The 24,135-nt window shown below is 39.5% G+C and overlaps 2 protein-coding genes across 2 annotated transcripts in view; one reads left to right on the top strand and one right to left on the bottom strand.

Annotated features, from left to right (window-relative positions):
* Positions 1-22,683, bottom strand: part of MCU (mitochondrial calcium uniporter) — a 789,736-nt gene extending 767,053 nt beyond the window's left edge. The window contains exon 1 of the mRNA XM_071583962.1: positions 22,554-22,683. Coding sequence (XP_071440063.1) covers positions 22,554-22,658 — 105 coding nt within the window. The 5' untranslated portion in view covers positions 22,659-22,683. The remainder of the gene's footprint in view (positions 1-22,553) is intronic.
* A 275-nt stretch (positions 22,684-22,958) lies between these two features.
* ATPsyndelta (ATP synthase, delta subunit) lies at positions 22,959-24,114 on the top strand. Its single transcript, XM_071583885.1, has 3 exons — positions 22,959-23,039; positions 23,262-23,396; positions 23,491-24,114. The coding sequence occupies exons 2-3, from the start codon at positions 23,271-23,273 to the stop codon at positions 23,854-23,856; spliced, it is 492 nt and encodes a 163-aa protein (XP_071439986.1). The 5' UTR covers positions 22,959-23,039; positions 23,262-23,270; the 3' UTR covers positions 23,857-24,114.
* The last annotated feature ends 21 nt before the right edge of the window (positions 24,115-24,135 follow it).

Raw genomic sequence — 24,135 nt, 5'->3', positions numbered from 1 at the left:
ACACGGTGGTCTTGCTACCCTCCTGCTATAAATTACTCTGTAAATACCAATCCAAAAATCCCCGCAGCCTGCCCAACTCAATTTAAATAAAACTTTATATTAACTTTCTTTATTCCATTATCGATATTTTCTCACTATCTCTTCCACTTTATTTTCCTAACATTCAAGGTCTCTATCAAAACCCATTAAGTCTTCCTTTCGCGTACTGTTAACTAGTCCATGCGAAGATTTCATGAAATGAAAACCACAGAGATTCCTGATTCTAAGCACGACACCCACCGCAGAGGCGTGTGTACCGTGGTTTCCAGTACCTGGTGTTTTTTAATTATGATCAACATGGTATCCTGTGAGTAAAATTGGTATGGTTTCAGGATGCAATTCTCAATAGTACATTTAATGTAACACTATCACTTAAATAGTTGCCACTCAGGGTCGAGACGATTTTGCAGCCGCCCCACCGAGGTAGACGCTGCATAGTTTACCTAGTGCCTGGCTTCTACTCTTCGACCTATTTCGCGGGGCTGATCCTACCAGAAGCAATCACCATTGCCCCTGCCCTCTAGGGATTATCGGAACGTTTTCGAGGGTACCCTTCCCTTTTCGTTAACATAGTTATTCATGTTAGAATTGGGAAAAATGGGATCAGATAATTTGTTCCCGAGAAATTTGGAAAGAAAAACCAATTTCAGACAAATTAAGAGCAGTTTCAACTTTTAAATCCACAGAATAATGCAAACCCATGTCACGATAAATGCGTACGATATTTGAAAGTTGATAAAGTAATTAAATTCACTCATGTCATATGATTCCACGCTATCGGTCGGAGCGATGTCTAAAACGGGCCTCGTGATAAAAATCCAATTAAAATCGATAAAAGTCAGGATTTATAGAGTTATTACCACTGTTGATTACAAAAATATTCGTAATTGAGTTCTAGAGGCCACGATACTATTCTTACTACAACTACAAAATATCTTTCAAGTAGTCACCAGAATGTGTAGCATGCAGTAACTTGAGTGGCTAACGAAGAAGTTACATAATTCAAACAATGGAAATAAAGCTTACAAATGGCTTTGCGTTCACTTCAGTATCTAAAGTTAACGGTTTCAGGCTAAACTTTGTGGAATTCCTTCATAATGAAGGTAACAAATAAGAGAAACTTTACACTTCCACACACTTATAATGCTCTACGACCATGGTTCCGATGCTGCGCAGCATCGAAACCATGGTCGTAGAGCATTAAAAGTATGTGGAAGCGTGGGGTTTCTCTTATTTTTTACCCTTCACTATCTAATTTTAAAATAATACTCTACACATACTCGTACAAGCCGATCTGTTAGTAAGGTTTCCAATTGAATGAAACAAAAATATGCCACTCCGTAGATAAATTTGTTTAAATAGCATCATCATTGGCACTATCCCCATATTTCATCATCCGTGACAATAACGCCATTCGAAAGCTGTAATTTCCACATTTAACCGCTATAATGTTAAATTCACAACCCCTCCTTATGTCGTACGTCGAGATTAGTAATATAGTTTCGCAAACACCGAAGAGATTTTCTTCCAATTTACGCAAGATATTCCAATTATAATTTAACATTCGGTCTGTGAATGAGGCCCCATCTAGCTGATCTATATGATACCCTGCAAGCCATCGGCAAGGTCTGTGGCAGGGGCTGCATCCACACCAGGAATTTATAGCACACGAAACGTTGCATAGAAGTACCGTACATGAAAGACTGGTAGTTATAAATGCATATCATATGAGATAATGAAACATTACAAGTGTCAAATTAATGAAGTAGAGACCATTACTAACAATGTTTAGTACGTAAAGCAAAAAAATAAACGAAGAAAGAACCAAAGGTTTTACGTTTCCACACGAAATAATTTATCATTGTAGACAAGTTTCGCTACACTGTAGTATCATCTGGTAGTCAGTGTAGCCAACTAGTCGACAATAATAATTTTTTTCCTGTGGAAAGTCTTTGATTATTTCTTCCTATTTAACAAATGAATTTCCACAAGTATCAGCCTCCACCATCTCTCAAAGAAAATAAACGAGAATCAACTAAGTAAGGATACAAAAGGAAATATTTTCACCATTCAAAAACTAGTCATAGTTTTTAGCAATGATGACTCTTCGTTTTCATATACAAAAGAAAAACAATCCACACGGCTAAGACTATTCAATTATATTCTCCGTATCCTTAGTTAATACGATTCACAGCAGTTTCTGTCACTTATAGTTATCGGAGAAAACAGCATCTCAAACCTGACGTTGCACAATCTCTCTTGCCTTTTCTCTAAACTTGATCGGATGGTATTGTCTTCGAAAATTAATACTTCTAATAAAATGGTTACGCTATGATAGTAAAGGTAATAGAATTTACATGAATAACAATATTCTTTTCTCTAACAAACATCAAGACAAAATACCTATACCATTACATCATACTTGCAAACTTGTCAGCCTTGAGAACCATACTTCATAAAGATGAAACTAGATGAAAAGCCACCTCGCATCAAACAAACACATTGAACACACGGCACATACAAATAATTTGAAAAACCCTACAAAAAGTGTAGAAAGCTGCATAGTTAAGTGACTTTATCTAAATACGATACTTAATTATCAATTCGTACCAGAATTGTGAAGGGAAGACATGAAACACCTTTAACCAACTCAATCGAAGAATAGGATACTATTTTTGTCAAATGAGTCCTCAAATGGCTCACGTAAACTAAGAACTATGAAACAAATTAGAAAAGACAAAATGCCTAAATTTGTAAAATCTTGATCCCATGACCTAGCTTCCTTAGTGACTTTGCCTTCTAAACTTAGTGACTTTAGTATTTCACTAAAAATAGATTAAAAAATCGACTGATGAGAGCGCTTCCAAGAGTACCAGCTTAGTGAAACAATATAATTTTATGCGAAATGAATTCACCATCAATTCATCATCGAAGTCATTATTTTTCCTCTTTGTCTAACTTTATTTCTTACATCTTCAATCCTTATCAGTAACAACGGCTTAACCTCTAGCATACAGATCAGGATTCTGGTCCACACAGCACTAGAAATCAATTACATATAGCGAAGAAAAATACAATCCAGTGCAAACTGGACACTTGAGCAAGCATTGGGCTACTGCGCAAAACTGAAAAAACCAGATTTTCTACAGTCGCATGATTCCAACTACCAATACAAACGTGTATTGCGTGACCTTCAGCCGCAACACGTGCCGCATCAAGGTGCCATTTTCCTTCCCACCCCAACACCTCACCACCCACGACGTGGGGAATGTCGTAGAGTAAGGCTTTCCGGATGAATTTTTATATTTTCTCAAACAACCCTCGCTTGAATGCTCCCATCGTGAATGATATCTTAGCCGAGCTGGCGGTGTCCACCATGATGAAAAACACGAGTTCGAGTAAGAATCCCTATCGGTCGCGAGAGTAGGCGTGCATGCGCGGGAGAACATTTCGAAGAATAAAAGCATTGCAGTCTCCAAAAGGGGAGGCAATTGGACTGATTCTCTTTGACGCTGTAAGTGCGACTGATTCGCGAAATTACATCGTATGATTAACTGTCTAACGGCAAATGTAATATGTCACAACAAAACTAATCATCCCAGAGTACGATTAGGGCCCACACACTACGGCTCTGCCGAACAGGTGAGCGAGTCACTATCAGACTGGTGACTCTTTTCTATTTAAGAAAATATTTATAGAGTTAAAAATATTTAATGTTTATCTCTGTTGATAACGCACATGACAAAATGAAACAAATTCAAAAACGAAAGCAATGAAATTCAGAAGCCGTACGGCTTAATAAAATATTTAGGATAAAATCAATCAGGGCAAGAGGAACACTCAAAATATGTTATTCTTGGGAGAAACTTGAATAGGCAACGAAATCAATAAAAATAGAAGAATGATCTCGGTAAAATACACACTTATGAAAAGATCCCAACTAGATACTAATTGAAAAATAAGAAACTCGGAACTTTACGCTTTGGAGTACATAACATGTAATTTGAGCGAAGTGGATGAACGTTGAGTGTGAGATTTAGGGTGCTAACATGAAAAATGTAGAGAACAAGAGTCTGTAATGATGGGAGGGGCAGTTAGACAAAGCTGAGGAAGGAAGAAAATGTGTGATGGAAATTCGAAGGACGAAGAAAAATTCTACGGAGGGAATACTGGGGAATACTGGGGTGGGACGACGTAAACATTGGAAGCAGATGGAAAATATTTTTAAGCCGGAAAAGGAAAAAAAGAAGCATTTTTGACGGAATGAAGGCAGATGGAAATAATGAGGAACCGAAGATTTCTTATGTACGGCAGCGGGCTAATTTCTTCAAACAATGATAAATTTCCTGAAACTCCGTAATTCTTTCAATGTACTGTCTACAAAAAATATTCTGAGCAGGCAGATAACAAGCGACAATAATAATTGAGATAAACTCATGAGGCGTTAATATCACTCCTTAACTGGAACAAATGTATCGAGAACGAAATATAAAAACGGGAGAAGGAACTCCTTCATCTAGACTTTAACTTCATGGCATCTCCCAATGTTTTGAGACAAAATTGTCCACAATGGACACACACAATGGACAAAACGTCCCCAAACCTAATTCGTTCTAATTTGAGTAGCATGAAAAAGGGCTCTGTGCTGTCAAATGTCCTGAGCTATTCTTTCCCTCTCTCTCACATACACACCTTCGATAGCGAAACCTAGGAGAAGTGTCCTTGAGGCTCCACCCTCTTTTCTCACTGGATTTACGTCATGGCATGAAGGATGATTCCGTCATAGAAAACCATGACATCACTCTCATCCCAAGCGTATTCTACGGATAGGCGTCAGCTGCATAATTTGAAGAGAGACCGGTGACGCCGTTTCCTCAAACATCGCGGAAAGGGCTGCACGCGAACGACGGCGCGTGCTCTGTAAACAGCACGCAATAACTCAACTACTGCTACCGGATTCTATTGCTCATCAACCGCGGGGAAACTTGAAATCAATAAAACCTTAATTTATGGCGCAGAGCCGTCGAGTGCGGGTGGGCGTAAGGGGAACGCGATCACTATTTCTCACAACAGTTACCGTTCCGATTGATCATTCTGGGGGTTCAGTCGCGACCGCAAGAAGAAGTTTTGGCTGCCGCCGCTAAAACGGCCACATGACAAAGTGGGAGATGGATGCTTGGATGATTGCGCCTCCCTCACCCTGTGCTCCACTTAATTGGGTCCTTGCGTTCAATCATGTCTAATGATTAGGGATTTTGCCATTGCACGATGAAAGATTCCTTCCTTTTTTTGCAGTACAAAATTTGGGAGCCATTGATTACTCCACGAAATTCCAAGGGTCCGATCACCGCGTAAAAAGTAATTGGCCGCACAGTGTTCAGCTTAACGGTTAATCTGTATAACGAAACGTTCGAGCAAACTGAAAATTTTATCGATAACATACCCCTTTAATTTTTTCCCTCAACGTTATATCATTATTTTGGATATTTATACGAATTTTCCCCAAGATATGTTTTCCATGGCAATTTTAATCCCCGATTTTCGGCAAAACTTCTTCAAGCTTGAAGGCGAAACTTGTAGCACAGGCTGGTGCTTCCATTCAAATGAAATAATTTTTTAGAGGTTTTTTCCTGTGTGAGAAAAATACGCGGGTTACCATGACAAACTCACAACGCTCATTCATTAATCCTGAACCCACAACCCCTCCCTAAAATTCCCACAGTCTCTCCACCTCTCATTTTTGCGTATTACTTAATTTCCCCAAGCAATTTTAATTAAAGCACTCCTTGAAATTTCTTTTTTTTCAGTTTGCACATTTCCCGAACTGTTCCTCGTGAAGTCTTCTCCATTACCTTTCCTTTAATTATGACTTCCACGGTTTGTTTTCTAATAGAATTGGCGAGTTTGCCGGGAATCCGATAATTCTGTTGAATAGTCTAACTAAACAGCTGCTAAAAATTTCAATTGGGCAAGAAATGTACCGTTCAATATGGCAATGGTGAAAATGTTTTCATCAAAATCTTAGCTCAATGCTTTAGCTATATCTTTGCAAAATAATGGCATTACATAAACGGCTTTTAGAATTCACCAATCAGCATCCTCTGCAAGTCAATACGACTTGTATGTCCATGGATATAGGATTCAATGGCATGGTAAATCGAATTAAGTATTCTATCCCGAGAAGGGTCTTTACGTTACTCCTAACATATGGTATTTCGAAGTAACTTGGCATTACTTTATAACAACGAGCGTAGACGAATGTATACTATGTATAGCGAGTGGACAGTACTGATTAAATGTGGTTAGACGACAGAAGAACTTTAAGGAAATAAGACACGGATGCCCTATGTCAACCTAAGTCCTTAGGGCGTACGTCGAGGAGCCAGTAAACGAGATAAAGGAAAAGATAAAATGCGTTGCAAGGACACATGGAGAGAAAGTAAATTTCTGAGGTTTGCGGAGGGAAAAGCTTTCTTCCGGTGAGAAGAGAGAAGTGCTTATAAAGATAGTACACCGTATCGAGCAGAGAACAAAATAATGCAACCTCATGATGCATGACTGTCACACCAACAGTGAGTGCTTAATAGGTTATAGGCAAAGCTGAGATGACAACTTTAAAATAAAATGAGGGAGGGGGATATATATATATATATATATATATATATATATATATATATATATATATATATATATTATTATTATTATTACAATTAGGTAATCTACCGGTTAAGGTAGGTTTTTTGATGGACAAAGCTACTAAATAAAATATTTTGTGACTACTAAAAAACACAAAATCCATCATCCTACTCTATATCAGGTCCCTCTTCATCTCTGAGTACTTTCTTCCTCCCTTCATCCCGTCCAACATCCCTATTCCGTTCCTTCCCTTTCCTCATTTTCCTAACATTCTCCCCTAAATTACAGTCTTCAACGTCCCGCTGCCGGTCAATACACCCTTCAGCCACTTTTCCTGCCTCCATAGGATTTCTCCCAACAAACCCCTCTCTTCGCCCACCATACCAAGTACTTCCTCATTTGTTTTCTTCTCCGTCCATTTCACCTTCTCCATTCTTCTCCACACCCACATTTCAAAAGCCTCCAGTCTACGTCTATCCTCCTGCCTCACTGACCACGTTTCCGCGCCGTACATAGCTACGCTCCATATCAAAGCTTTTACGAGTCTTTTCTTAACATCCTAACTCAACGTCCCTGTCATCAACTCCCTCCTCCTTGTGAAAGCCTCTTTGCCTAGCGCGATTCTTCTCCTTACGTCCCTACTACTTTGACCGTGTTGGTCCAAAACTCTTCCTAGATACGTTAACTGTTCTACCTGCTCTAGTTTTTGCCCTCCCATTTTAATGTTTAGCTTAGCCCTTTTCTTTCTAGAAAATCGCATAAACTTTGTTTTATTAATATTGATTCTCATCCCATACCTGTCGCACTGAATTTCCAATGATTCTTCTCCTTACGTCCCTACTACTTTGACCGTGTTGGTCCAAAACTCTTCCTAGATACGTTAACTGTTCTACCTGCTCTAGTTTTTGCCCTCCCATTTTAATGTTTAGCTTAGCCCTTTTCTTTCTAGAAAATCGCATAAACTTTGTTTTATTAATATTGATTCTCATCCCATACCTGTCGCACTGAATTTCCAATTCACTCAGCAATGCTTGCAACCCCTTGACTGACTGACAAACTAAAGCTTGGTCATCGGCGAACCTAACTGATTTTACGAATTCCCCGCCCACTTTCATTCCTACTTCCAGTTCTTCCCATGCCTCTTTAATCATTTCCTCTGCATACAGGTTGAACAGCAACGGTGATAATGGGCAACCCTGCCTTACACCTCTTCCTAACAATGCCCATTCGGACTCCCCGATGACGATGGCAAAGATCATCGTAAAGCAGTACGAAGGAATGAGGCGTTTCGCAGATAACACGATAGCTTGGGAGAGTGGGACTAACTGCTCCACGGGAAGAAAAAGTGATGGTGATCACGTAGTGCCAGCAGAAAAAATGAACCTAAAATAATTTTAGTGGCATCAAATTGTAAACATTAACATTCTAGAATCGAGGGACAATATCAGGAGTGAATTCATCCTTTCCCGTTTCAAGAACGACAATCCAGCACAAAACCTTATTTTCACCTATCACTCATTGCGACAGACGTACAGTAGTTTCAGCTTTCATTTCTTTCGTCTCAAGCTAAAAAAATACTTAATTGAGCAACTGAAGAACCCCAGTGTTAGACCTTCACCGCGAACCACTATTATTTACGACGATCTACTAGTTTAGGTAGGTTTTGGATGGACACAAGCTACTAAACGGTACAGCGACAATTTCCTTGCATCTCAAAGCAAGACACAATCCAACTTGTAAAAAAGCACAACCTGACATACACCACTACTGTAAGCCCTTCAAATTCCGCATATTTCCTCCCTTCTTTCCACCCAACATCCCTATTGTGTTCCTGCCCCTTCCTCGATTGCCTAACATTCTCCCCTCCATCTTAGTCTTCAAAATCTCATTTAAACTGAGGTATGAATGGCCCTTAGAAATAAATAAATAGTATAAATAACTATCCATGCATTATTGCAAGGATATAAAGTTTCCATCAACACGATCGGGGCGAAAAATGTGTCGAAATAATACCAAACTGAGATGCTTTGACGGTGAAAACAGATGCAATAAAAACTCCATTTCGAAACATTTAATGGATAAAAAAATGCAAATTTCCACTCGCTCGTCATTACAATTCCATTTTAGGCATTCAGTAACCGGTTAACATCGTTGAAAAATTGATTGTGTCCCCCAATGATATGGCATTATAGGCAGTTAAATAAGTTCGTCAAAGTGAAGCTAATTCCAGTTTCAAAATGTTTGAGGTTTGAGCCCAAAAAAAATTCGGCCTTATCTTTCCCGGTAGTGAAAAAATGTGGCCATAATCTTGGTTCTGGCGGAAGAAAATATAAACCACAGGAATCGAGCGTCTAAAGGCGACGATACGCCCAAGAGTAGCACTAGAAACGCTCAGCTCCCAATTTCTACTTTGTTGACACCTAAAGCAGCACACAGAGTAAAGCCATAGAGTAAGAAACAAATGCAGAAATATTCGACCGTCGATATCTAGATTAATGATCATAAACCGTAACTTTAGGAAATACCTAAGCAAGCCTTTTCGCCGATGGAATAGTGTGAAATGACGATTTCAAAATATCTAAAACGCAATTAACTGAGCTACCTTTTATGGAAACGTGATTGCATTTGGGGCATGTTAGGCTTTGGGTAAGACGTTTGGATAAAGACCGGGAGTTCATACGTTCAAATCCCGAATTTTGCATTCGCATAATCCCATTGTAAATCCAAGCAGTACGAATTTCTAATTGCATTATTGTAGCAAATGAAAAGGAACTAGCAACCTACACATAATATGTGAAGGTCACGTTTTATAGGTAAGATCAACCCTCACCTACGACGAGCTACAGCCGTGTTGATTGTTGCTGATTGTTGGATAATTTAAGGACACAAGGAAGTAACGAGTGCTACATCCTACTGAGGGTATAAACCACTGAGTACGGAAAATGATGAAATTTCGCCTGAAGAATGAATATTCCTTGCGAAACAGCCGTGTAGATATAAGTAGATACATTTACATGTAAAATCTATCCTAAGACCTAGATTTCCTAACTCAATAGTTCAATTTCGTAAATAACCGAGACTAACAGCACGAGTGAAAAAAATTTATTAAACAAAGACAAACCTAGCAATTTTTGGTGAAGCTTTGTAGAAGTTCTGGATATCCATGAAAGAAATGATGCTATGGCATCAATTATATAAGGCATCTCTAGGCTAGAGTAACCCTTATTAATGGGAGTCAATTTCATTTTGTGCAAAATAAAACTGCTGGGAAGTATGTCTTACTGGCGGTGCGCTCTCAATAATTTCAACAAAGGTTGAAAAATTATTGAATTTCGTCACTTAATTGAGTGCTTTGCACTGTCGATTCACCCAACTCTTATGTACTCTGTAAAACACAATTTATAGGTTAGATTTAAATAAACCATGTCGATTTCAACGCCAACGTCAAAAACACCATCGATTTAGAAGGTAACCACTTCGTTTTCCCATTTTTTTGTGTGAATGATTCACTTTATACCAATCCAATACCATCGAATCTTTATCTTTCCCAGAAACATTATCGTCTTATATGTTCTTTCGGATAAAAATTTCTATTTTGTAAAACATAATAGCTTCTAGGTAGAAAAATCACTCACGTAGCTTGGAACATTTTAACTAAGATTTTTATTGAACTTAGTTCACTAAAGCAGAGAAAAAAGTTTAAGGTACCCTTATTACTAGACTCCATCGCCGGATTTAACTCGTTTGCAACGATTTCTGCAAAAATATCATCTCCATCGATGGTTAAATTTCCTGTTTCCATTCAAGGCTTGAGTTTTATCTAACCTTGGCATGGGTGTGCTAAACGCAAGGCAACACGTCATCGAACTATAAAGGGAAAATTTACTCCAAATAAAATCTTTAGGATTATAATTTCTGCAGAACTGGCACTAAAAATCGAGTAGCAATTCCACGACCACGGCGCCTCCCTTCTTCACATTAAGACGACCGACGACCTCTAATGCGAGCAGAGAGCGGCTTGCCTCGTGAATTTTTTATCGCCCACGTGACTTGATAAACGAGAGCTTCACAGCGCAACACGAGTGTCCAATGTGTTTACTGTCATAAACACAGCCTCGTCGAGGGAGCACTCGTTTCCTGTGAATTCAGCTCACAACAAGCTAAAGGCAACAGCTTTTTTGCAATTGATTTTGTTAACCTCGACGAATAAATTGCTGTATGAAAGAATAGGACTCGAACACGCACTGCGAGAATGCGCTTGGTGGAACGAAACCTAAAATCTGTGCAGCCGTCTTCTAAACACATTTGGTAAATACAGATTGAATTTACTCATCGTGAGGCACTACACTATTTTTAAATTGACCTTCCTTGTCCGTGCAAAAAGTAATACCCTTACTCGATATCACTATTTTACAGCACGCCGTTTCCTACACGCAACGAGGAACGAACGGTCTAACGCCCATTGATATGCCTCCTCTTGATGCTTCCGAGAACGCTGCCCAAAAAAATCGGGCATCCCTGGAACTTCCCACGGACATTAACTCCCACTCCACAGAATATGAAGACAACATCTTGGGAAGAAAAAGAAAAATCAAATTACTTGAAAACAGAATGATAAAAAATTAATTTCTTTTAAATTGAATAAGGAGGGAAAAGGAATTAAAAAACCGATATATTGTCTTTGAAGGCAGTTTATTTTATTTCGACTTATAGAAATCAGAGCACTGCCAGGCCCAGTGGGCAGGATCCGTTCCCATATGGCATTTAACAACTTTTCTTAGCATTACGAAAAACCGCACCCCTTGTTGACAGCATACCCCTGAAAATTTACAATGATTCTCAAACGGTATCTAAATCGGATTTTGCACGTGACCACAGAGCCCGACTGAGTGATTTGGATTTTAATTTACAGGGGAAACCAAAAGAGGCCACGGGTTCGGTGGTCCGTTGCGATATAGTATTTCAGACTCTCCCAACTTTTCTGCTAGACCACGAGAACGAATATTCATGGCTACGCATTCGCGCTTCACTTGAGCGAGTCCCTGAGCAACCTACCCTCCATACATGGATTTGGTCATTCCGCTTCAATGCGCAGAGCAATGAACATCCACCCATCACCGCGAGGTTGTAGATTCAACGTCGCCAAAGCCATAACGGGAGCAGAACAAGCTGGACAGCTGCAATCGGCAGAAAACACAAAAGGCCGCCATTTATATTGCGGGAAAGTTATGGTGGGAATGGTGTTCCTGTCGGGCCGGGTAACTTACGAGGAGGGCGCACTCCGCAGCGAGCCCCAGAGACACAAGCTCGAGCCCCGTCCAGGTTGCGTTGCGTTACGCCGAATACTTTTAAGGTTAACCTTATGTCCATATCGCAATAAATCGAAGAACCATAAAAACCCAATAACCACCACGTTGAAAGTCTCGCATCTAAGACACAAAACGGGGTTAACCACCGCGTGGAATGTCTCCCATCCAAGAAACAAAACGGGACTGACCACCGCGATTCATACGATACTGTTTTTAATCGCAATACCGCTTACAGGTACCGCTAATTGCATATGTTCACCACCCTAAACTAAAATATTTTCGCCTGAGCCATCCAAAACATCACCCAAATCACTCCCGAAGAGACGGTGTCTGTCAACAGTTTTCATTCATTCTTTTCCTGGGTCCAAAGCTGGGAAGTGGCTTTTTATTCTATCCGGGGATTTTTGCCCAAGTAGCTGTTTGCTCAAGCCGCTATGCCAACACCGATACAAACTTTAAGTGAGAGAGGGAGGGATAAATTATCCATCGCTCCCATGGACTTCCGCAAGTTTGCTTTAACCATTTAAACAGGAAGACTTACTTTCAGTTAGGCCACCACGAGGTAAGCATGACAGGCAAAGGAATTGGGAGACCACTGTAAACAAGGGTCGCAAGGGGAAACGTCTTAAAGTGCGCGGGGGGAGGGGGCAGACGCGCGAGCTTAGGGACCATAAGCAGACAGGTACGTACTCGGAGAACATTAGGTCAGGGGTCACTGGAGTGTAAACTTAGGTAGGAGGTTGGAAGCACCGCAAACCGGAATGTGATTTTAAATGAAATATTTATTCTCCGCCCCTTACAGACGACTTGAAGCAAACAACGCGGAATCTAGCTCCGTTCAATCTCAAGACAGTTTGCTCTATGTACTTTCCATTTTTAAGTTACAGAGACCAGGGAGTGGGGAGACAAAGACATTCGAGACCCTTGCCCCTGAATTAGACGCGATTGCTCAAGGAAAGGATTGATAGGGCAGGAAGACAGCCTCCCAACAAACCATCAGGCACGATTCCGCACCTGAGAACTACCTGTATCACGAGAGCAGAGCAGTCGGTGTCCTTTAAGAAGTGACATGATAGAAGGCTTCGTAAATAGTTCCACTGACTGAACGACAGCCTTTTCTTGAGATTCTTAAGTTTGTGGGTGTTTGCCCGACCACGATTTTCAAAGTCCACCTTGGGCTATGAATGCGAGGTGATGTACCAAACAAACGCCCACTCAACCAAGGAATGTTGACTAGTCAGTTAATTCCAGTCCAAATTAACACTGTTGAGGTTTATTATTCCTGTGTCCTTCTCAATGTTCCATTAGTGTACATTCCTTGACTTTTCTTTACCGTAGACACTCCTAGCCCGGTGAGTCAAGGATACTCCGGCCAACACAAAATTGGAAACATATCAATGATCACCATTGACTTATTGTAACGGAGAGATTTCTTTCAGGACAACTTATCATGATGATCAAGTACATGATAACTGATGATCAAGCTTTGTAATTTTTCACAAAACTTGACACTACAACCAGTTTCGACGCATAAGCGACATCATTGGACTAATCATACCTGATGACGACGTTTATGCGTCGAAACCGGTTGTAGTGTATTCAAGTTTTTGCGAAAAAATACAAAGCTTACTTTTTAGTGATCGTTAATTTTCACAAAGTAGAGCCTTAAACCATCGAATTTAAATACATGATGCGTGAAATTATTTAAAATTCTCAAAACTTTTACGGTAAATGTCCACGCAAATATTTGAAAAAAAGGCATCACATTAAGTACACGGTTATTTCAAAATTGTTTGGTGTACGCTAAATCGTTCTCATCTGGCATTTTCACATCATACACCAATATGTCTTCAAATCATGGGGTTAGTTCGAGAAAGGTTTAAAGTAATGAAAACGACAAGATACTAAATTTTAAACTAGAACCTTTTTGAAAGATATTAATAGAAACACTGGCAGTTTCAGACCTGAGTTAAGGAGCATGGAAGGCTGAAATATAGATTGAATTGGTTAAAAAGTTGAGAGCCAGCGGGTGACTCTTGAAATTGGATAAATCACTCGCAGCCAAACGCACATTTTGCGAATCACCCACGAACAAAAAAACAGAAAAAATACCATGGGTCAGGTGAATAATGCTAATGAGGGCCATTTGCCTGTACAAGGTGTCCAGTACTCAAGATATTCTCCGAATTTTCCAAGTATTTCCCCGAAGATTTTTATCAGTTTTCCAGAACGCCTTTGGATTTCATTAAAACACTGCATCGGCACGAATTTATACATATTCCAGCGGTAGTGAGGGAAGTAGACCCCAATTACGTTAGAGTAAGAACGCATTCCTTCTTTGCCACAAAAACCAGAACCACATTAAAAATGAACACACATGAAATGAAAAATACTGAAGTAATTATAGTTTTACTTCAGGATTCATTACACATGAAAGACGTTTGGAGTCGTTACGCAATTAAAAGCAACATTCTAAAAATGGGTTGAATACCGATTTTTCGGACATTTTTGCGGTATTTTTCAGAAGGATGGGATTCTACGAGAATATCAAGCTTTCCAAGTTAGAAAGGATCATAAAATTTAAGATCCGCCCGCATCCAAAGGATATTGGTCGGAAGCATCTTGTTGAAAAGTTACAAAGAGTCAATATTGGAAAGAGAAACTAAAACTTTCAGAGACCCCTTTTCCATGCGGACAACACGTGAGGGAACAACTTAAAGGCTCTCACCTCCTATCTTTCCACCCGCATAGCTCCCCTTTGATGCCTACTATATCAGTCACCACATTTCATTCGGTGGATTTCAGAGTGTACACGTACTTTCGAATGCTATTTCTACATTTAATTCATTTCAAACGTACAGCCTAAAACACTTTCCTCCCACACACTTGAAGCGACCATTTCACGGAAATAAAATCTCCGTTCACGTTTCGGAGTACGAATAGTGTAAATTGGAAATAAAGTAGTTCAGTAGAAAAACTGAAAACAAAATGTCCTCCTCTGTATTTTTCAACGGCACCGGACCACATGAGGAGTTTCTGAACTTCGTTTTCGTTTGGCTGTTATTGCTTTGCAATGTTGTTGTCCTGATTTCAAAAGTTAAATCATCGAAATAACATATTAGTGCAAATGACTAGCTGTTAAGAAACTGTCAAAAAAGAAACAATGGCATCCGTTTTAAAATTTGATTAGGCTTCATAAAAAACAGAATTATAGTAATGAGCGATTTGTAGGAAAAATAAATTACGGGCAGGAACTTGGCGAAATAACATAACCTTTTGTGCGTCGATATAAGTTAAAGCAACGCATTCTTTATCATGAAAGCGACAAAAGTATATAATCATTAAAAAGTATTACAGTTCTCTGGAATAAGTTATGTCATCAATAACCTCCTCTTCTAATAAGACGGAAATTGACATTTGTGAGAAATACGAGATCAAATATGAATATTATAATTATAAGGGGAAATATTTATGAAAGTCACAGCTTAACAGAAAAATGTCAGCGTAAATTTGAAATGTTGGCAGGAACTTACAACTTTTATATGATTTTCAAACATGTAAAACAAAAATTATCTAGGTTCCAAATTCAGGCTCTACATTTTGTAGTACCAATAAACATTGTCATTCCATAGGCACTCCGAAGCGATACAAAATAAGAAAATTGCTTTCCTAGAATTAATTAGATACTACTTTAATACAGTAGTTTTTTACTGAAACGAATACCTATTTCCCACAATTTACAATAATATTAAGTAAAAGAGAATTTATTTTATGATTTAATAAGGACATTGCATCACTTCAAACTTCCATTTAGGCTGTTCGTATTCGACATTCAAAACTTCTATCTTCAAGCAGAGTCAGGTTCAAATGACATGTTTTTGCATTATCGGTATATATTCTGGGCGTGAAATGAGCACGACATTTGTATATTGCTGTCTAAGATGCGAAAATAGCACAGATTGTCTAATTTATAAACCCAACTACATTCCAGTGGCTCCCAAAGTGTACGTCGCGACACTGAGGAGAAGCAAGAAATCATGTCATCGAAGGCATAAAAACGCTAGCGAAGATACCAGTACTTCAAAGATTCAATATAAATATCCCGATTTGATTTTCGGCTCACTCGCTCCACTCCCTGCTTTGAGATCTGCAGCCATCCTCCAAGACCCGCGTCTCAGAAGGAGAGGGGGCATTCAATACTGAAATCTGACTGAAAAGAGGGCAAAAACGTCATCCAAAGACAAAGATAGGCATACGTCAACCCACAACTTTTGCGTAATCTTTACCAAGACGCGAAAGCCTTCGTACGTACTAACATAAATTGAATAGGTGGGGGCCTGCTACGGGTAGGTTTTCGCGCAACTCAGAGTGCCGACAACGGAGAGGAAAACATCGATAAAGCCATGAGAACAAGGCAGCAATGCGGAAACAGATGAAAGACGATAGACCTCATTAATCCGACCATCAACAGACGAGTAAAGTTCGTCTTCTTAGCCCATCATTCTAAAGCTTTATGCTTTAACTAAAATGACTCACATGGACGCAGGACTTTTGCACGGTTTTTATCAATTTTATAAAAAATGACCGAGCTATGCGGTTGTTGTCCCTGGACCATTTTTGGATCGGGAAACCTTAACTCCTTCGGGGTTACTGTTACAATTCTTCATGATACTCACTATTAAGAGGCCGCGTCTTTGTGATTCTTGCACGAGGTCACGCATTCTTCTGCCGACAAAACGTCGGCACGACAACATACGCCAAGAAAACAACAAATCGTTCATTACCAATAATATCTCCCACAAGAAAGATACAATCATGTATTTAATCATTTTCAGCACTTTCTCGATAGCTACTTGTTTTCAAAGAAATACGGGTGGGTAAAACCGCTGTAATTTTAGCGGAAAATCAATCAAAGGTGTTTCATATTCCTTTACACTAACTGTTCACTACCTTCATCACAATACAGCCCCAGCGAGAGGAAAAGAATTTTGCACAAGAATTTTCTGAATACCTACATAAGCTTCACCAAAGGGCAAAATCTCATATGCTAGGAGGAGCATTTAATTTTATGGAAGATCTAAGAATTGACTTTAAATATCTGTCAAATTATAAGCAAGGCAATAAACATAAAACTCAATAGTCTTCCGATTCGAACATTGGTTGAGGAAGGATATCCCGGACGAAAGGAGAAAGCCTGGGATTCGCCATTTGAAAACTAATGGAGAGAGACGAGGCTGATTTCATAACCACGAATTCATTTCCTATAAAGATAATTACATAAATATGAATAAAATTAATCAAAAACGATGACTCCCTTCAAATTATTTTAAATTTAAAAAGCCTAAACTGTCTCCCAAAAATCCTAAATATGCCTTCCTAATCTGTCGCCGTAGAGGTGTGTGAAATATGGTCTTGTGCTTTCCCAGCGAATTGCTGTGGAAGGCTATTCAGGTCTTCCACCGGGTCAGTTCCTCCATCGATGACGATGGCGCCGGCGAATAAATGGCCCGGCCTTTTCCACCTTTCTAACCTACTTGCAAACCATGACCTGGCAAAACTTTTTTTACATGTATATTGAGAGAAAATCTACAATGCTACTCTCGCGCTCAATGACTGCTAGAAAAGCTCCGATAATATTGTATTTGCTATACAAACTGCATATGTAAGCTGTTAAGATGCCTGGTTTAACATCATATTTGGAAGATGTCAAATAATACCTCATTACCAGTTTTTTTTAATGATACAGGCTTTAGATATGTGTGTGTGTAATGAAGTTGTATGAAGTCGGATGACTTGCAAAGGGATTTATCAAGTAGTTTTCAACATTTCGAAAGTTCCGTTCGGAGAAATAGATACTTGAGGAGTGGCGAAACTTGGTGAATGATTGAGAACAAGATAAAACTGAAACACAGCCCAAGAGACCCTAAAAGGAGAATAGGAGTTGGGAGAAGGAATTTAAAAGGATGGAAATGGGAAAGCGAAGGATTATTTGTAATGGGACCTTTAATAGAAGTTCTTGCTATCACGATATCTTCGTCGGGAAGAGTCCCGAAAGACTCTTCTCGGCGAATTCTTACCAAATTTTATTGCCGCCATCCAATCATCATACGCAAGTTGAGCTAGCAAATACCCGAGTGCTCGTCCGATGCATATCAACTAACAATAATGTCCGAAAAATTAAAATGTAGCGTTCGAACACTTACACAATTATTCCCAATGAAGGTCGCAAAATGTTATCGTGGCCTTTTGTAGCACCTCAATTTACTGGGTGTCTACTACACAACTATTAAGAAATGAGTTTCCCGAAGAAAACTACAGTTTACCAGGACGTTCTATATTCCCCAACAAGCCCATTTTTGAAAAAATGTTGGCCAAGTGGCAATACATGTTAACTGAAGTCGCCAAAAATGACAAAGTTTGGTTAGTAGTCTCATTGCGATATATCGCTCGCACAATATCCTACCAGGAGCATCTGTGGATATAGTATATAGACATCCTAACCAGAAATTATCTACATCAACACGGTAGTCCGATATTCCACCGCTAGTGTAAGGCAGTGGGGAATTCAAACTACGTACGCAGCAACATAATTTAGTTTTTCCTCATCGTTATTTACAACTCATACGTAAAATAATTCACTTGAACTAAGTTTCCTATGTGACAAATACTTTTATACACATAGGAGCCAACATTTGAGTTAGATGAAATAATGATAGCATATTAGGCTTCTTAGAATGAAAATAAAAAAATACTTTTCCCCCTACCGCAGTCGACTACAGTTATTCTGATACCTTATTGATCATTCGGAAAAATTACATCTTAAATCTCTCCGTTCTAAGCTCGATATCTCTAATCTTATTGTTTATATCTCTCCTACTTACCGTGATTCGATGGGGATAATGTGGATATTTCCAACATCATCGCTAAAGAGTCATATTTTGAATTTATGCAAATTCTTTTGCAAGCCGGTTGTCAACAGTGAACGAGAATTTTCTGAGCAAAAACAAAATTCTGAAAATACGTGATGAGCCGCTGTTTCACTAAAACGACACGTACATATCTAAAAGAACAACACCAAGCATGGTCTGTTTCCTTTCATTCGCATTGAAAATAACTCATTCTCATCGATCAAGAGGAAGCCATACATCCACCCATAACTGCCGGTAAAGCACTTATTGACAACTAGACAGCCGAGGAACAACATGAAACATTTCCTCTAAGAAGCAAAAATTACAAATTTACAGGTATCTCCATTAAAAATTTGACATAAAACTGCAAGGACATTTGAAAATAATCAGAGAAGAGTATATTCCGCCCCTCATTTTCACGTAAAACATTCACCACTGCCTTTGCCTGTAAGATCTCAATGCAGTTCCGCTAAAAGAAGAGTCAAGTTAAACAAGGACTACGAGGAGACCTAAGTGTTTGTAAGTATGGTCTCTCGAATGCATCTCGAAATGAAATGAGGGAGCTCTCCTACGGAAAATGAGTCGAATACCGATTTTTCCGGAACATCATCCGAACTCCTAGTTATTGCCGATTGGTGGACCCCCCGTTTTCACCCACCGGTCATGGGGACACCATACACCTATGCTTCCAGATGTCAAGGAATGACTGTTCCTCCCCGGATCCGCTAATACCGGACGCGTGCAGATGAAATAATGAAAACATAACCCCCTACGCTGGCTGGGTGTATTTCATGTCGTTTCCCGACCTCGCGCAATTTATTACAATTTCCCTGACTTCCCCGAATCCGGACAAACTCGCCATCTCGCTCTCCCTCACTAAATTCAATGGGAATTACGGGCAAGCTTTTGCCCACCAATTGGCTGAACCCTTCCATGTAAGTCAGCCGGGAGAGTGCTCAAGCGAAACCTCTCGGGTATGCTAAGTACTTCATGAGATAAAGGAGTAGTGAAATAAAACTGATAGGACGGGTCGAGCTGAAGGTCATCGCTGGACAGATTGGGGCAGCCACGAACTCCCAACATAAATGTTTCTGATATGACGGCCAAAAATGTCATGAAAAGGATTGCACTTACTTTCATCGACTACATGATACACTGTGCCCCAATAGGGCTAAGTAAAGAAGCAGGTAAAATTTCCGGGAGGCCTAATTTCAAGAAGCACTATCACGTCGCCGAATTGAATACGAAATAAATTCACCAGGAAACCTTTTTCCACCCGTAACACCGCGCCATTGATAATCCACAGAAATGTGACGGACGAAAAAGGATTTTCTACCCAACTTCTATACTTGGTTAATATATTTGGTACTGCAGTTAACAATAACTTCTGTGCTTTATAACACCGAAGAGGAAAATTCTATTGCAAAGAAAAATTAAGCACGAATCGGTCTTCCGTCGTTCATGGCGCTGAAATATCTCGGGCCAGTTCTGCACGCACTTCTCTTTTTTGGTCCAAAACCAAGGCTAACAAATGAGATAAACATTTGCGAGCAATGCAGCGAGTGCTAAATCTAGAAGAAAACACGTTCGACGGTGTCCCTATAAGAACCACTACCGACTTTTAAATTAACAAAGATTCTTTGCATAGGTATGCATTGTTTGCATAAAATAGGGTAATAACAAAAATCTGACGAATCATGTACTATCAGCATTAAATTGCCATAATAAATTACGCTAAATATGCTTACGACACGAATAAATATATAAGGAATGTTGAAGTGGAAAATAAGCCACATTACGGCAGTTACTCCGAATAATTAATTGAATTTACAAAAAATATTCTATTCCACTACCCTCGTGGTTGACTTATGATGCTCCAACGGCCTAAATGCCCGCGATAGGGTGTCAAGGTATGGGTAGTCATAATTGTAAGGAGTCCATTTGAAATTTGAAGGTGCTCTTGGTACAAAAACAAAACTTTTTTTCGAGTTCATCAGAACTAGTTCTTAATTAAATAAAAATCTTTTCTGCTGATATATGGATTCGACCGATCAAAACTTTTTAAATCACTTGTTTAGCTCGCAGTACAATGAGGTAGGAACCGCTGAGTTGGTGAATGGAGAACACACCCATCCCTGCCAGCTTTCTCCATCGAGTCCTATTCGGTAAACAGACAAGCAATAAAACCACAAAAACATGCAGTCTTAAATCCTCTAAGATCAACCCAGCCTCACTTCACGCTAATTGCCAAAGGTGTTCAGCGCACACTGGCCTTGATTTCCACAGAATGACTAGAGATCCTGACCCACAGTCTAGGAGCAATCGCTCAACCTCGACATTATACACTGGAAGTGATCATCAAGTGACAGCTAAGGTTCGAACATTAATACACGCACACGAAGGACACAAATCACTCGCAAAGAGGAACCGGTTCCAACGAATGCCATAACCCCTCCCCCACTCCCTTCTGGGAGGTGCGAGACACGAAATCCCTTCTGGTGGACTTGCTTACTACGCGAGTACGAGGACGGTGCATTAGGAAAGGTGATGTCACGCTACACAAGCGCCTCCCAGCGAGAGAAACGAACGCGACGGAGCAAGGTCAATCCGTGGGAGGGCAAACTACAGGGTCACCGGAGAGAGAGAGAGGCATGCCGGTAGTTGATCGGGTGGGTGTGGCGAGGTTGTGTTCATTCGTATAACAGGTCACACCATTATCATAGTTCAGGTAAATCAAGTATTCTAAAATATTTAGAATGGACAATTTCTCGAGCCAAGAGAGAAACTTGAAACGGTGGCATGTCTGAAGTATTGAAATGAAAGAAGAGGCTACTGACAACGAAGACTAGATATGCTACGATTATTTCCGAAAGTCGTAATAGACTCGGCTGAATATCATTGTAAAAGGCACTTGATGGTATTCATTTTGGCGTATCACGTTCTCCAGCAATATCAAAACAGGCATTGTTTTGATTTTCCGTGCTGTTATTGGCAAAAATAAATATCGAGAATTCACATAAACAAACCGTCGAAGAACTTGAATTCGAGCGACTCCACCACCAAACCTTCATATCGTACTTCGACCAACATTTTGGCGCCGGTTCTGAATATAACAACAAAAGCTTTTCGTTCCAATGGCAGGAAATACAATTATTGCTGCTAAACTATTTGAAATCATTTTGGAAACTATTAAGAAATTTAAGTCAGCTGCTATTAAAAACTAATTCAGGGGAAATTCAAAAGACATGCATTGAGATACAACCGGCATCATTGTTTTTAGCCACTGAGGCTAGTGAAAGCTCCACTAACGAGTAAACACCAGAAATCAATAAATATAACGGTTCTTCTTAATCACTTATGATCAAGTGAAATTACCGACAGAACTGGAAGTAATACTCATTTACAAGTTTCTACTACCTGTAGGTAATATAAAGTTCTGAATTCATAACGTGGCCATTGACACCTGCGAGAAACTAAGGTGACGCTCCCAATTTTAAAAAATAAGCGAAAATGACAACAAAATTGCATATATACTAGAAAGTATATTCCCCAAATAACGGTTAGTTTTAAATTTTCCTCGTGCAGCGTTCCAAAAGTAACGTAAAAAACAAATAAAAATTCTTTCAAAACTTTACGAAAACTTTTTACCAAGTTTCCATACCTTATTTCGAGGTCCAACTCCTAAAAGACATGTCACGTTGAATGCACGATTAAAATCGATCACGAACAGGACTTTACAACGAGACACTACCCCACAGACCGCCATATTTTCACACCAGACACCACACAGATCGCCAACCACTTCGAAACTGCGCTCCGTTCCCCGTAGAGTAGAAGATGAGCACTACAGAATGAATGACTCAATGCGATAACTGAATAGCCGCCACAGCTTACAAAAAAATAAACTGATAATCGATTCATTTTTGTGCATAGCAAAACTAAAATATATGATTTTAATATTTTATTAAAATTAACTAATTCCCACAAAGTATTTCCTATTTTCACATATTTAATGAAAAAATACGGGAAGCAGACTGTTTTATTTTCTTTACTCATTTGTTATACTGCTCGTGCTCCCCTCTAGTGAGAACGTTGGGCGAGTGATCTTTCTCTGTGGAACTCAGTCGTGGATCAGGCGATAGTTTTGGTAATTGCAGTAAATTTTTTTTGTCAGATATTATTTGTGAAACAAAACTGCTGTATGTCCGTTAGCCTTATTTCATTGGCATTTTTTGCTTCATTATGGAACTGTTCTAAGCAAGCTCTCAACAGATTTGAATCAGTGTTTCATGAGATTACCCCTGCCGTTTTCATGAAAGAATGAACTGATTTCCGCAAGTGACTATGTTATCAATGTTTTCAATTTCAGTAAATAGAAATGGCATTTCTTTCACGTTCTGCCCGGTCAACTTCGCGGCTTTTGTCGCTAGCATCCAAAAATGTACTTCAGCGAGGTTATGCAGATGCTAACCAAATGGGCTTCACGTTTGCTGCAGCTAATAAGGTAAGGGATTACCCAACCGCTACAATAATGTTTTGATGGTGTAATTTTATGTACTTAAAAGTATTGATTAATAGCATAATTCATATTCCAACAGGTATTTTATAACAATGAGCATGTACGACAAGTCGACGTCCCCTCATTCAGCGGAGCATTCGGTATTTTACCAAATCACGTACCCACACTGGCAGTACTGAAACCTGGAGTTGTGACCGTCTTCGAAGATGGTGGTGATACTAAGAAATACTTCGTTTCTAGTGGGTCTGTCACAATCAACGATGATTCTTCCGTGCAAATTATTGCGGAAGAAGCTGTCCCAGTTAGTGACCTAGACGTACAGGCTGCACGTGAGGTCTTGAATAAGGCACAGAGTTCTCTCTCTTCGGCGACAACTGATGAAGCCAAAGCAGAAGCGGAGATAGCAATAGAGGTTGGTGAGGCACTTGTGAAGGCTTGCGAATAGAGTGAATCTTTAGAACCGAGTAATGGGAGGTTGTTTTGGAAATAGAAACCTATTTGGTACCAGTGTATTGTGGCTAAATATAGCTTGCCGAACTAATACCTGTGATTGTGAATGTCCAGAGGTTATGCCACTCGAGAAGGTTGAGATATGGCGAAATGAGTTATTATTTTGTCTTTAAGTAACCCTTGTAGACTCCTGGAACATGTCTACTCTGTACAGCGTTCACATACTTACCTTCAATAAATGTAGATAAATAAATTGTGTTGTTTGATTTTAATT

Source organism: Hetaerina americana, unplaced genomic scaffold (genome assembly GCF_022747635.1).
Source record: "Hetaerina americana unplaced genomic scaffold, ioHetAmer1.1.p SCAF_15, whole genome shotgun sequence".
NCBI classification, from domain to species: domain Eukaryota; kingdom Metazoa; phylum Arthropoda; class Insecta; order Odonata; family Calopterygidae; genus Hetaerina; species Hetaerina americana.
Note: the sequence above shows the minus strand (reverse complement) of the source record. Positions and strands in the feature narration are given on the sequence as shown.